This window comes from Carex rostrata, chromosome 3, assembly GCF_964058835.1.
Source record: "Carex rostrata chromosome 3, lpCarRost1.2, whole genome shotgun sequence".
NCBI classification, from domain to species: Eukaryota; Viridiplantae; Streptophyta; class Magnoliopsida; order Poales; family Cyperaceae; genus Carex; species Carex rostrata.
The window spans coordinates 6020703-6035595 of NC_135920.1; the positions used below are offsets into that span (position 1 = coordinate 6020703).

The 14893-nt window shown below is 33.1% G+C and overlaps 1 protein-coding gene across 1 annotated transcript; it reads left to right on the forward strand.

Annotated features, from left to right (window-relative positions):
- The first annotated feature begins 11583 nt into the window (after positions 1-11583).
- On the forward strand, positions 11584-13809 carry LOC144551132 (ninja-family protein AFP3-like). Its single transcript, XM_078298962.1, has 2 exons — positions 11584-12451; positions 13342-13809. Exons 1-2 carry the CDS (start codon positions 11881-11883, stop codon positions 13644-13646), a joined length of 876 nt encoding a protein of 291 aa, XP_078155088.1. The 5' UTR covers positions 11584-11880; the 3' UTR covers positions 13647-13809.
- The last annotated feature ends 1084 nt before the right edge of the window (positions 13810-14893 follow it).

The window sequence follows — 14893 nt, forward strand, 5'->3', positions numbered from 1 at the left end:
GCACTTGCGCCCAAGTTGGCATTTTTCTTTGAGCCCGATTTCAACCTGTTTACAAGGTTAGTAGAATAAATAAGTAAATAAGTACTTTAAAATAAGTAAACCACATATGATTTGCGAATATTACTTGTGCAGCTCTTGGTGCTCGACTGGATCCTGGGGAAGCGGTGGCTCTATCTGTTGCCATCTTCCGAACTGTCGCATGCAGCGATCAGGATTGTGATGCTCAACAATCCAATAAAAAATAAGAGGACCGCGGTACAAGTAGAACGGCTGACAAATTTAGAGTTGCAATGTTAGGTACAAGTTATAAATGTGATGACATAAATGAAAGAAAGAATATGACTTTATTACAATGTACCTGGTCCGCCCGGGTTGTTCTCGAAAGGTTGTGGTAAACAGATGCATATGGCTGCCAATTGACCATGTTATCCGTCAGTTTCTGAATCTGGTCACGAGGGATACCTGGACCGGAGGTTGCACCATGGGACGAGTTTTCCCAATTGTGTGGGCCTCTCCACATGTCAGCAAATGATGGACATGTATCTTCTGTTTCTGCGCCCCAATTCGGTTGAGATCCCGGTAACGGCCGGTGAATTTGAAATCGGGTCCACGACCAGTGTTGCAGAAGCATGGTGGGACCATGCATGCTTTTGCATGAAGGACTGGATGCGAGACATAGATTTCTATATAAATAAGCGAGAACAGCTCCGCCCCAGTTGTACTTTCTCGACTCGTCCAAGTTTTCAATCATGCCGAGATACCACAGCGGTATTCCGTCCCCGCTACTGTCAGCAAACATGGTATTCCCTAGCATGTCGAGGAGAAATCCACGGACATACCTAACCGTCAATTTTAAAATGTGAGTACATTATTAAAAATATCAAATACGAATAAGGTTGTAAATAAAAAAATACTAACCATTTCAATTGTTCGTCGTTCGCATCTGTTGGTAATGTTTTGAAGCGCTCACGGACAGCTTTTTTGGCGATAAGCATGTCGTACGTATTAGTTCCCCTCTTCTTCATGAACCCCTTCACTTCATCATCTTTCACCCCCAGCAACTCATACAGTCGGCCTTGAAAACTCGCCGAGTCTGTAAATCCCGTTATCGGCTCCCCCGTAATAGGCAAACCCCAGAGACAACTCACATCCTCTAGAGAAACTGTAATATATTTGACTTGTCAGTAACGAATAAAAAAAAAATTATTTAAATTAGTTAATACCTGTCATCTCTCCGAATGGAAGATGAAAAGTGTGCGTCTCTGGACGCCACCGCTCGACAAGTCCATGAATGAGTGCCGCATCGAGGGCGATATCGGGCAATGTCGCGAGCTGATATAAGCTCATTCGAATTAAAAACGGTGCGTACCTCTCATTATACTCGCATTTGTGCCGATAATGTCTCACGGATAAAATTTATGTACTCTACAATAAGAAAAAAAATTAATTACAATATTTATTTGATTACTTACAGAGTTATGAAAAAAAAATAAGTAAATGTTTACCTCCTTAGACGCCTCAGATATCCTGTGATTACCGTGAACTATCCACAACAGGGGGCTAAATCTATGCTTAAGTACTGGGTCTGCCATACTACAAAATTCGAACAATATTGTAAATCACCTTAAATTTTTTCAAATTATTCTACACTATTTTGGTATTTTTCTAAATTATTGTACATCATTTTGGCATTTTCTAAATTAATCAGACAATATTCTAAACCATTAAAATGAACTCATTAATTACATTTTAAATTAAAATAAAAAAAATACAAATGTAAAAACCTGAATCGCAAATCCGATCGATCAGACAATCAGAGCTCCGAAAGGGACCCGAAAGGAAAAGAGATTCCTAAAAAAAATTTAAATGAATCGAACAATTTTCTACATTACTAAGATAATTTTCTACACCATTTGGTATTTTTTAAATTATTGTAAACTATTTGATATTTTTTAAATTATTTTACACCATTTCGGTAATTTCTAAACAATTCTAGACTATTTCGGTATTTGCTAAATTATTCTACACCATTTGGTATTTTCTAAATTATTCTACACCATTTAGAAATTTTCTAAATTATTCTACACTATTTTGGTATTTTTCTAAATTATTATACATCATTTTGGTATTTTCTAAATTAATCAGAAAATATTCTAAACCATTAAAATGAACTCATTAATTACATTTTAAATTAAAATAAAAACAATTCAAATGTAAAAACCTGAATCGCAGATCCGATCGATCAAACAATCAGAGCTCCGAAAGGGACCCGAAAGGAAAATAGATTCCTAAAAAAAATTTAAATTAATCGAACAATTTTCTATATTACTAAGGTAATTTTCTACACCATTTGGTATTTTCTAAATTATTCTAGACTATGTTGGTATTTTTTAAATTATTCTATACCATTTCGGTAATTTCTAAACAATTCTAGACTATTTCGGTATTTTCTAAATTATTCTATACTATTTTGGTATTTTCTAAGTTATTCTACACTATTTGGGTATTTTTCTAAGTTATTCTACACTTTTTCGGTATTTTTCTAAATTATTCTACACTATTTTGGTAATTTCTAAATTATTCTACACCATTTCGGTAATTTCTAAACAATTCTAGACTATTTCGGTATTTTCTAAATTATTCTAAACCATTTTGGTATTTTCTAAATTATTCTATACCATTCGGTATTTCCTAAATTATTTGGACATTATTTTAAACCATTCAAAAAATTACCTTAAAAAACGGAGAGCTGATGGGTTGTGATGGGGATGGGGAGGACCAGCGGGACCATTGCATTTGTAGTGAGGTCATGTTTCCGTAAAAAAATTTCCCGGAAACAGGTATTTTCCGTAAAAAATTTTCACGGAAACAGGCTCCTTTCGTAAAAATTTTGCCCGGAAATAACCTCTGTTTCCGGAAAAAAAATTTCCGGAAAGGGTATATTTCAAATTACACTGCTGATGCGGTTAGTTTTTGAAATTTAAAATTAAATTTGGATATTAATAAAAAATTCGGAATTTTGGAATTACTTCTTAAAAAAAGAATGGAGCGGTTCGATGGAATTAAACCAAATTTGATCGGATGTATGATCGAAACAGTTTGATCGGCATCAAGATACATACAGATAGTTTACGAATCAAGCAGAGAAGTATGACATATAAGCTATAGCTCAAAAAGTACTTAGTCATCCCCATGATTTAATTTTTTTATGTATATAAACTTAATTTATTTTTTACTTTATTTTTAATTTTTATATAATTTATCCCACTTCATAAATTACCACACTTGTAATTTGTACTCTAGTAGTTAAAATTCCAATTTGTAACTGAAGATTTCAATTCAAATTCTAACAATGCATTACGTATTTCAAATTTTAACTTTTTTTATATAAATTTTCTAGTTTCATCTCTGAAATTAAGTTTCAACGAATATAAATGCGGATCAAATGACTCCAACTACTAGGGGTGTAAACGTATCGAATATTATCCAATTTTGTCCGGATCCGAATCCGGAAAATTACCTAAATTATCCGATCCGTATCCGTATCCGTATTCATATCCGAAAAATTATAACGGATAAGGATACGATAAGACTTTTACCAATTTTTTATTTATATAAAAAAAATATAAATTTAAAAAACTAACCAAACCTCTCATCAATTTCGAAAACTACTCAAACTGGAAAAAAAATTTCCGGTTTCAACACCAATTTCCGGTAAATGAATATTAAAACCGGAATAATTTTTTCTGGTTTTATAATTTTTTTTTTTAGGAAATTTTTTTTTTCATTTTTCAGTTTTTATAATTTATTTATTTTTTGTATTGAAGTATTACAAATATTTAATATATATATTTTTTAAAATAGATGGAATACTATATAATTTGATATATTCGAAAGACTGCTACAAATAATCCGGATCAACATTTTTTATGCCAGATTTTTTACGACAGTAAGAAAAATTAATATAATATAATATATGTATATGTAATATAATATAATATATGTATATGTATATGTATATGTATATATAATATAATATATGTATATATATGTGCTTGCATATCAAATTTTATATTTTTTTGAATTTTTTTACTATTTATTAAGTATTTAACAAAATCGCTATATTCAGACCATTGAATTTTTGTACCCATCTTAATAAATAGTAAAAAATTTAGAAAAATGTAAAATTTGATCTGCAAGCACATTTTAAAATATCCATCATGTTGAACGGTTTGGATCGACTGTTTGGACTTTGAAAACTTTGAAAATACCGATCGTTGAATGCCTACCGTTGAACGAAAACTTAAACTGAAATTTTGAGGCACTATACGAGGGTTCCAATGCCTCATTTTTTTTATATCTTAATTTTCTTCATATTCAAAGTCTATCTTCATTTTGAATGTGAGAAAATAGAATGCAGTGACACATTCGCTATGTTTATACACATAGATGGATGTCAAATTTATTTCTTTCATAACAGTCGCATTAATTTTTTAAATAAAATTTATTACTATGGATACATCCTGCAATATTTGTCTTGATATCCTCTGCATAATAATGCAAATTTATTGCCCTCATTGATATGTCATTTCTACAAATTATTAGTATTTCATTAATAAATTTTTTTGAACCATGAAAAAAGAAATCGTCATATCTAATATTTTATTTTTTAAGAATTATATATTATGACTACTTTATTATTACTTATCTTTATTGTTTGATTGTGATTGGGTTTCATTTCTAGCTTATCCCAACTCGTTTGGGAGTAAAGACTTGGTTGTTGTTGTTGTTATTTTCTCTCCATCCTCCTGATTTTTTTGTGACATATACCCACTCTGGATCCGGAACCGCCCCGTATCCGAACCGGACCCGATAATCTACAGACAAGTTATGGGTATATATCTACCCGGAACCGAAAGACTAGACCCGAAGTATCTACGGATAGATAGGTATCCGGATCTGGACCCGATCTGAATTGAAATAGATAAGTGTATGGATCGAAATTTGGATCCGAACACTTTTAGGGTACGGGTCCAAATATAATAGTATCCGGACCCGACCAGACCCGATAGCACCTCTAATCGTGATAGTTAATTTTACGTGTAAGATTCCGTTTGAGTGTGTCTCTATCGGTGTGCTTCTTCACACAAACGAATACAGAGAGAAAATGAAAGACACTTTTTGCTGTAATGAAAGGTTTAATTTAACCACAAGAGACAATGAAATAGTCCTCATGAAAAAAAAAAATCTATTAGATCTCAATTATTCAACTGCAATTAATGATACAAATATCGGATGGTTTTGTTGTTATTAATGACTAACTTAAATCGTTATTTGATCAATTTGAGTGGTGTTGTAAATATATGTCAATGTCAAATTAATAATTTTAAATTTATTAGTGTACTGTCAACTGTCAATTTGTCAAAAAAAAACTTAACTATATTAAAGTGCCTTTTTTAAATCTTGTTTTTAAAAATTAACAAAAACTTAATAACACTTTTCATATAAATACATTTAGTAAAATAAATCAGTTAAACGGTTCAAATTGTTATTAAAAATTGATCTGATCGATTTACAAACTACTTTAATTAGTAATTTGAAGTCACACAACCATATTAGCTTTACTCGGCAAAGTTAAATAAATATTTTCCTATGGAATATCTACAAAATAGTATCTTTCATCCGGTTAATTAGACACGTAATTTCCTCTAAAAACATTTTATCACTGATCAGAAGCGTAGCCAAAATTTGAGTTAAAGGTAGGCAGAAACCAAATTCAGATTTTACCCTTAATGTTGATTTGCATTCCTGGACAAATCTGGTTCGAGTTTTTTTTTTTTTCTAAACAAGTTTGAATTGCCTCCATAACTCTTTTCTCGCATCCACCTGAGCTGCCTCTTGTTTTTTATTTTTCAAATCACTCCTTTAGAATTTCTCTTGTTATGTTCTTTTTTCTTCCGATGAATCGCACCTAATGAAATTTTTTTTTTTGAATTGTGCTCTATTCACGACAGGTTTGGTTTCAGGTTCAGATTCTTTATTCTTCTAAACATAATGCTGCGGAATTGGGCAGCAAAACAGAAAATAGGCAGGATGAGAAATTAGATGTAGGCAAACCTTATTAATTTTTAATTTTAAAAAATAGACAATTGGCTACTCCTGTAGTAAGCTAGCTTTGCCACTATCAACCGCATCCACATATTTTGGCCAATATTGATCATATACTTACCGGTGTTAGTATTAGCATTCTAATTATACACTCAATCCTTAATCCGTCTTAATTTCTTGAAGATGAATTAAGATATTTAGGAGTTCACATCCATAGATTTATCTGAAATTTTTGAGTTATATGGAAACAAATTCATACTGCTTAGATTCTAGAAGGACAAATTTTAAAACCATCGAGTTATTTTCCCGCAGGACTTCCTCTATTTTCCGATTGGATACCATGAGGTGGGCCTTGGAAAGTTTTTGAATAAGCAGGGAATCAATATTGTTATCTACATCTAAATCTATATAAGGATGGAGATATTAGAGTGAGCTATGGTAATATGTATATTACGGAGTTAATCCGTATTATGAATTTATATTTCTATGTTTAAAGTTCAATCAGTCAATTAGAACCATCAAACATAATCTTTATATTAAAATATTTTTTAGACAAAATTTTAATTTTTTTTTTATCTTTTTTACTATTTTTTAAGTAGGTAAAACAATAGTTGATTTTTAATGGTTAATAATTTCAAATTGAGTGAATTCCTACTTATCTAGAGAAATAATAATAATAAAGTTCCAAAAAAGTATAAAATTTGATCCGCAAGTATATTTTCACATAACCATGTCGAACATTTTAAAAGACTGTTTAAAGTCTGAAAATAAAAATATAAATATAAAATTCATAATTTGAACCGTTGTGTAATATAGAGATTACCCCTCGCGTGAAGATATTGACGACAAATTAAATTGCTCTGTCAATATCTTCACCTCTAAATAATCTCCGTACATTTTTTTAGACCAAATTTTCAGATAAACTGAGAAATTCACGTAGACACTCGATATTTTGATGCCTCCCCTCCGTAATCATGGATTTCCAAGGAAAATAAACCGTCAATTTCAGAAAATCAAAACAGCGCTTGTTAATCTTGACCGAATCTTTCTTTCCTTTTTAATGGCAACAACTCGGTACACGTCATCGCTGGCTTATTAAGTTATTATTCTGTCCCCTGCCACTTGCACCATTTTCATACTTCAAGGTATTCCCTGGACCTGGTCTACAGTGTTGTTTGTGAGCCCACATGAGCATGAATTTCAATTTGTTCAATACATTAATTGATTGGTTTCAATCGTCTAAGTGATTGATGAGATCGTAGTTTAGGTTGTTTACTTCATACTGTCACTTTATTACTTTCTGAATATATAAACTAAAACGTGTGAAGATTTGCTAAGATATTTTACATTATTTTCAATTTGTTGGATAAAAGAACTTGAAAAAATAATTGCCTTTTTCCTTTTATTGACACAGAAATCAAACAAGGGCGGGCTAAAAATAGCAACTATAAATTGCTAACGATTGTAAATCAGTAATATCATGTTCTTAAAAAATGGTAATGCATTAAGTCATTAACCTATCTTTTTTACTGTTTTTTCTTAGATAAAAATGAGGATGGAGTTTATAATTTTAAATATTTTTGTGAGGCTACGGTACAATGCAAAGCATATAATAGTGGATACTATAGATCAATATCTCTAATTCTAAAATTTAAACAATCTATTTGAATTGTATAACATGATCTCCATATAAAAATGTACTTGTAGATCAAATTTTATCTATTCTTATACGCTTTACTCTTTTTATAGATAGTTAGAAAATTTATTGATTTAAAAATTCCATACCATTTAAAGTACCGATTTAAAAAAATAAGTACATTTTTGTATGGAGATCTTGCTGAATGATTCATATATTTTAACTTTTAAAAGAAAATATTAATCTATAGTACAAATCAATCATGTTCAGAGTACCATAGCCTAACTCTATTTTTATTATATTAAACAATTAAATTTATAGAAAAATCAAAGACCTTCGATCGTTTTGAATAACCTTTTTAACTTTGAAAATATGAAAACGTCATCAAATTATAAACTAGTTACAAATCTTTGAGAAAATTTTCTCTTATTAAATTCCGACACACAGCTCTACTTGCATTTAGTTAATTTTGAAAGCTGTAAAGTAAAGAACAGGTAAAATCACTTTGAGGTTTGTGTCGCTGAGTGTGAGGTCACGGTTCACAACAATCACAAAACACCTGAAGATCCTTACTACACCAATTACAATACATTACCAATCATAACCAGACACGTGGCAAATGATACCATCCCATATTCGTCAGTTCACATCGCCCGGAGTGAGGTGTCTGCATCCAAGTAGCGACAGCCCATTAATTAAATCCTACTGACGTCATCCGATATATCTTTTGTGCGCCAAATTGCGACATGTGTTGGATCTAAACGAGCAAGTTGTCGAACGGGATTAGGCGGAAAGCTCCTAGTGGGACCCCACATGCCCTGCCCAAACACGTGCCCACAGGTCTCTTGTCAGCTTATAAGGTGTGGTGTCTGTGCGATTGTGCGAACCGGCGGCCTCCAGCTGTGTTTCTTCCAAAAAAAATATGTTTTAAAACTAATCAAAATTTTATAAATATAAGCTTATAAAATCTTATTATTAAATAATTTATTTTAAACTTCAAAAGGATATATGGTAAGAACCGAATCTCCTGCCAACAGAGTTCCATTCGTCCGTCTATTTATGATCTGAACGGTAATATTGAAGTGTGGTTGTGTCTTCTCAAAATTCAAATATTATTCATATTTTAATTATGGTGATTCCATATTATAAATTGATGAATGGATGGACTATGTTGGCGGAAATTTCATGAGGAGATTCTATAAAATAACATGAAAATAAGTATGGAAGTTATCAAGGGCGGGCCCAGGATTTTCGCCAGGGAGGGGCAAAAAAATATCGAATCGGATTTAAATAGCTTATCGGATTTAAATCCATTAACTAATTGAGTACTCGATAAAAAAAATAATGTTTTGACTTATTTTTTCAACACCTTGACTTATAATTTCTGATCCTATAACTTATAATTAATATTACCAATCATAATTTAAGAAATTTATTTTGATTTTAACACTAAATTTAACCCGAATTACAACTCAAACACCCAAAGGGGGGCAAAAAATTTTCCAGGGAGGGGCAGTGTCGATCGGTACTAATAAATCACCACTAAAACTCAAAATCCAGGGGGGGGGGGGCGACTGACCCCCCTGTGCTACAGTAGATCCGCCCCTGGAAGTTATAATATAGAAATGAAATTATACAGTGTCTTTTTAAATGAGGGAGAATGGAATATATAAACCCTTCAATCAGAATAAATAATAAGAGATGCGTGAAGGCTTAACATAAGACGAAAATGAATAAATTTTGCTGGATGTTGCTAAACTTTATCCTTTGTCATGTATTAGTTACTCATGTTTGATTTATCCATTTGTAGTTAAGGAACTTTTCATTTTTTTTTTAATTGTCACTTTATAACTTTTTCGTTCAAAATACTAACAAAATATACTCATTACGTCCAAAATACTAACAAAATATATTCATTCCATCTAAATTGTAACAAAATACACTCATTCCATCCAAATGCTAATGGAAAAGTTATATTTTATTAATTTTTTTGATGAAAAAAAATATAGAGTGATTTAATTGGATTAAATTAGAAATTCAGTGACTAACTTGAGTGATCAATTCGTGATAAAGGACAAAATTTAGCGATCTCTGACGAAATTTACCTGGCGATAAATAATAAATCTCAACTCTCTTTGTGAGTACAAATTATCTTCGCAATTATTCAGAATTATATATTTATTTTAATTTATATTGCAAATTTTGAGTAATGTAATGAACTCTTCTAAAGTATCATTAATTTTGTTATTTTTGTAAGTAAAAAAGTTTTAAAGCTTACTATTTCTAAGTCAATTATGATGCCATCGCCCATAATTTTCTATCATCCATACAATTCTTATGAAGTATTATTAATTGCGCCGTAATTTGCTATCATTCATAACATTTTGTTGTTCATAATATACACACAAAATTATGATGCTGCATCATCAAGCCAATTAATTATGTGTTTACTAGTATCCAACTAAATGAGTCTGTATCGTCTGCATTAACTCAAAATAGCATCTTCTGAGTTAACGCATCTCGATCGTTTGATTCTAAACAAAGTTAATTTGACCAAAACCTATAATTTAGATGTCTTTTAATATTAGTGTGGATCTAGTCCGCATGAATCTTAAAGCAGATCGATGGTTCATATGCATTAACTCAATTTTTTTTTTTTTTTTAGTTAATGCAGAGGATACTAATTCCATCTAAACTAAGGACATGAAGATCTTCTTACGTAAATAAATAGTTTGAGTGGTTACGCGTGAATAAGTGTCCATTAATTAAAAAGACCTTTTAGCAATCAATTCCCCGTGGGTCCCGCGCACGAAGCATGAATCCTTACCGACCATCTGTGCTTCTCCTATTTGACCCTGGTCACCCACTTGGGGACCTGTCTTAATTGGGTGACGCAACTTCAGATCCGTTAAAACTCAATTTGTACCCGCTACAATGTTGTGGACCGGGCATAGATAGAACTCTAGGATCCCCATTTTGAAATCTTTGGTGCGTCTACTTTGTCAGTGATTTTATTTTTAATGAAAGAGCAGAAATATTTTTTTGTACTGTAAAAGTTTGTATTATATCCGAATTTTATTTAATATATTTTAAAATTATTTTTATTTGGTAAATTATATGAAGAATATAATGTTTACCATATTGATTGATTAAAAAAGAGTAATTTACAAAGGCAAATTATTTTTATTTTATTAGATGTCAATATTTAATTCTCACTTATATTATAAAATATATTTATATTTCATTCGTCTCAGATTTATTATTTGTCGAATTATTCTTGAATCACTAATTAAATTGGCTGTACGATACGAGTTGTGCATGGTAATTGGTATAGAAGATCCGAACCTGGCTTCGAAGGCTTTCCTACACGAAACTACTTCCAAGTTCCAATCCAAGTCCAACAGAATTCGCAGCCTCTGAGATATCTCATATTTTGCGTGACTTTTTGGAAAATCTCAACCGTTGCATTACGTTCTACGCGAATCTCAAAGCTCAAATAATACTGGACCCCTACGCTGCTCCCGAATAGGCACCGGACACGCAATATATGAGATATCTCGGAGGATACGCACTCAGTCCAACAACTCCATTGTATTTAAAAAGATCCGACCGTTTGTTTGCAAAAGGTTCCAAAGGAAAAGTAAGATCGGCGCGCTGTTCGACGCGTGGCTCCACCAGTAGCCACCTGAGAAACCGACACGTACCGGTGCGGCGCGGGGTACCGGCTCATGGAGAAGTGGAAGGTCATATCGAACACGTGTTTAGTCTGGTCGACACGTGGCATAACAGCACGCGCTCACTCTCTACGAAAAGGTCGTTTCGTACATTACGTTAATCTATCCCCATTAATTTAATAGATTTTCTTAATGCAACTTGGAAGGAGATAGAGAGAGATATTATAGAAGAAACCTCTCGTTTCTTCCCTTCTCAATTCTATCCGCTCTCTCTTTCTCACATTTCTTCTCCAATTAAAATAAAAGAAAACAAAAACAAAATTCGTGTCGACCATGGATTTTTGTCGACTAAATTCTCTCTTCGGCGAAAAATCTAGGTGAAGAGGAGCAAACTCTCGCCTTTCAATTCATTTTCTTTTGAAAATTCTCGATTTTTTTTCGAAATAAATTGGAGTTCTATCAATGGATTTTCTTGGACAATTTGGAGGTGCTTGTGGAAAAGATTCAGATAACGGATTAGAAAATTCTAAATTAAAATCGACAGACTCGGAGGACTTAGAATTAAGTCTCGATCTCTCGACCAATGGTTGCTTTGGGGTAGACCTGAAAGGGAAATCCAAGTTGATTCGTGCTTCTTCTATTGCATCAATTCTACCATTACCCAAAAATGAAATTGAAGAAGCAGCAATACCAATGATACCAACTGGTTCTCTTGTAAGAACTACTTCTCTGCCAGTGGAGACAGAAGAGGCTGTAAGAAAGAGAAAGGAGATGCAGTTCCTCAAGAGGTTGGAGGTCAAGAGAAAGCGTTTAGAGAGGAGAAATTCTCTAAAATCTGGGGTTAATGGAAAGGAGAAGTTAGACTGTATTGATTTTGGGGTCATAAGCAGTGTCCAGAATGGAATTAGTGGAAGTGGAGTTGTCAATGGGTTCAGTTCTTTTGGGGTTAAGGCTGTTTCTCTTGGATCACAGGGAAGTTCATGTTCAGTTGTCACCGTTGGTACATCAGAGATCGCGGCAAAACCTATCCAAGGTACTGGACTTTCATTTACTTGAAGAAATAATATTTTTTTTTTTACATGTGCGGCATAGTAAGATAGTCAGGTACCTGTTGTTCACACTTTATTTGAAATTTTCCCATGGTATTCAATAGGAAAATTGAAATAATAGGCCCATATTTCAGAATATTTGACAAAATAGCAGTTTAATTTTCCGAAGAGCAAGACTTCTTCGCAAAATCAGTTCATGAAAGGTCTTTGTTTAGCTAAACCACAAAATTGCACGTAAGGTAGCAAAAACAATAGGTCCACAATAACTATACAACTATCAGTACTAGTTGGGAACAATAATGTACTTGTATCGGCAGTGGCCATATTCTGATGTGGCAGCCTATACTGGTAATGAAGGAATTAATTATTTTCGCACTTCATAAGTTGTTTTGTGTTGTGCGTTTGCATCTGTTGATGAATGATGACCATCCTGGTTGTGGTTTGGTATTAGTGCTTGGGGTTATCGAGTAAGTGCTTGCATATAAAAGGATATGTTTATACTGTGAATTCTCAATTAGTGGTAATAGATTTGGTTGTTGGAGATTCTCTTTTGTTGATTAGCATGGATTATGTTCATCTAATGCTTATTTTTTTTGTTAATTCTCTATATTAAGAGGTCCTAAATCTATCCACAGAAGACCAGAAGGTAAAAATGTAATAAAAATAAATAAGGAAAATGCTTACACCCAAACAGGAAAGACACTTCTTTCTGCTTTATATAAATTGTACAAGAGCCGTGTGTTGTATATACAAAGCATGAAAATGGACCAATTTCTTGACAAGTATTGACAACAGTTTCGATCAAATCCTCTCTAGTTGCTTGTATATTTTCTTACTGATTGTAATGTAACCCTATTTGTTGTTCATCTTGCAGTTACTGATAGTAACAGTAATGTGCAAACTGCTGTAAATGGTGTCGTCCCAGTACCAAATGCTAATCCTATAGGAAACACGAGCAGCATGGTTGATGAAATGCCTTGTGTTTCCACTAGGGGTGAAAATGGGAGGACAATAGAAGGGTTTCTTTACAATTTCAGAAAAGGTGGGTCCGAGGTGCGAATAGTTTGTGTTTGCCATGGAAGCTTCCTCACACCTGCTGAATTTGTTAAACATGCCGGTGGTGGGGACGTGACCAACCCCCTCAAGCATATAAAAGTGAATTCAAGTGGGTTCCTATAAACGGTTTTTATTTAGAGTTCAATTACTAGATTTTAGTTATGTTGTTAGATTTCCCCAAAACAAAACGAAAAGAGAAAAGGTTCTTTTTTTTTAATATGAGAGGAGGTTTGTACCTGGAAATTTGTAAATTAATAGTGCTTCAGATTTTTCTGTTTTGCTGGCATATTCTTTGTTGATTTATTTTTCCCTGAGATTAATATTTTGTGATCAAAAAAACTGAGAGAATTTATTTTAGAGGATTCTCTTTTCCGGAGCCAATATAATTTACCCTCTCCCTGCATCAAATTGAGCTATCAATTCCCAGTAATTACAAAGATTGTGCTCTGAAAGCCATGGCTTTAAGGTTATACTGAGACCTCGACAGGTGCTGGAAATAGAGGTGTATCACTGTACCAGAGATAAATGAAGTAAGATGACCTATACATCACTGGTCAATGAATATAAATGAACTTTTTTGGATTCACCGCTTTGTCTAAGCGGCAAAAATCAGGCGAAATTTCAGGTGAAAACCAAGGAAATTAAAGGCGAAGGTTTTGAAGGTCGTTTAAGCGGCTAACTACTGCAAGAGAGACTGGCACTTAACTACTACAAGAGACTGACACTTTTTGCGAGAGTAAAAGTAACTTTTTGCGACGGAATACCGTAATAAACATGTGTTTTTTGTATTTGTGACGGTAATTTTCGCGAGGAAGTACCGTTATAAATGTGTTTTTTTCTCTCGCAAAAAATGCCTACTTTGTTGTTGTTCTCTCATTTCCGTCGCCTGAAGATGGCAGAGCAAGTAATAATAGAGTGGTGCTCTTCAATGGTGGCGACAAGCGACGCAAGGATAAAGGAAACACTATCACAATTTTCTGCTGCGCTCGTCTCATCGTATTGGGTGTCGGACTGAAGTAATAGATTAGTTGCGGGTGTCCTTTTCTCTTTGATGATGGAAGAGTGAGTGGTCTCCCGTCTATGTACAGTAGGTATACCTTCTGTTTTTGGCTTGATATTTGTGTGTTGTTTTGTAGTGCTTTCCGCCTCTTCCTTTTTCCTTTTTCTTCCGTTTTGAGATGACTGTCCTGAATTGGTTGATTTAGTTTTCAGTCTAGTTTGATTCGGTGCCTTCTCAGCTGATGGATGACTTTCATGGTTTGGTCGATTCAGTTTCCGGTCTGGTTTAGATTCAATGCCTTCTCGGCTATGATATGCGTACGGAGGAATTCATCACTAAGCTTTTATCACTCTAATCAAGCAAGAACGAT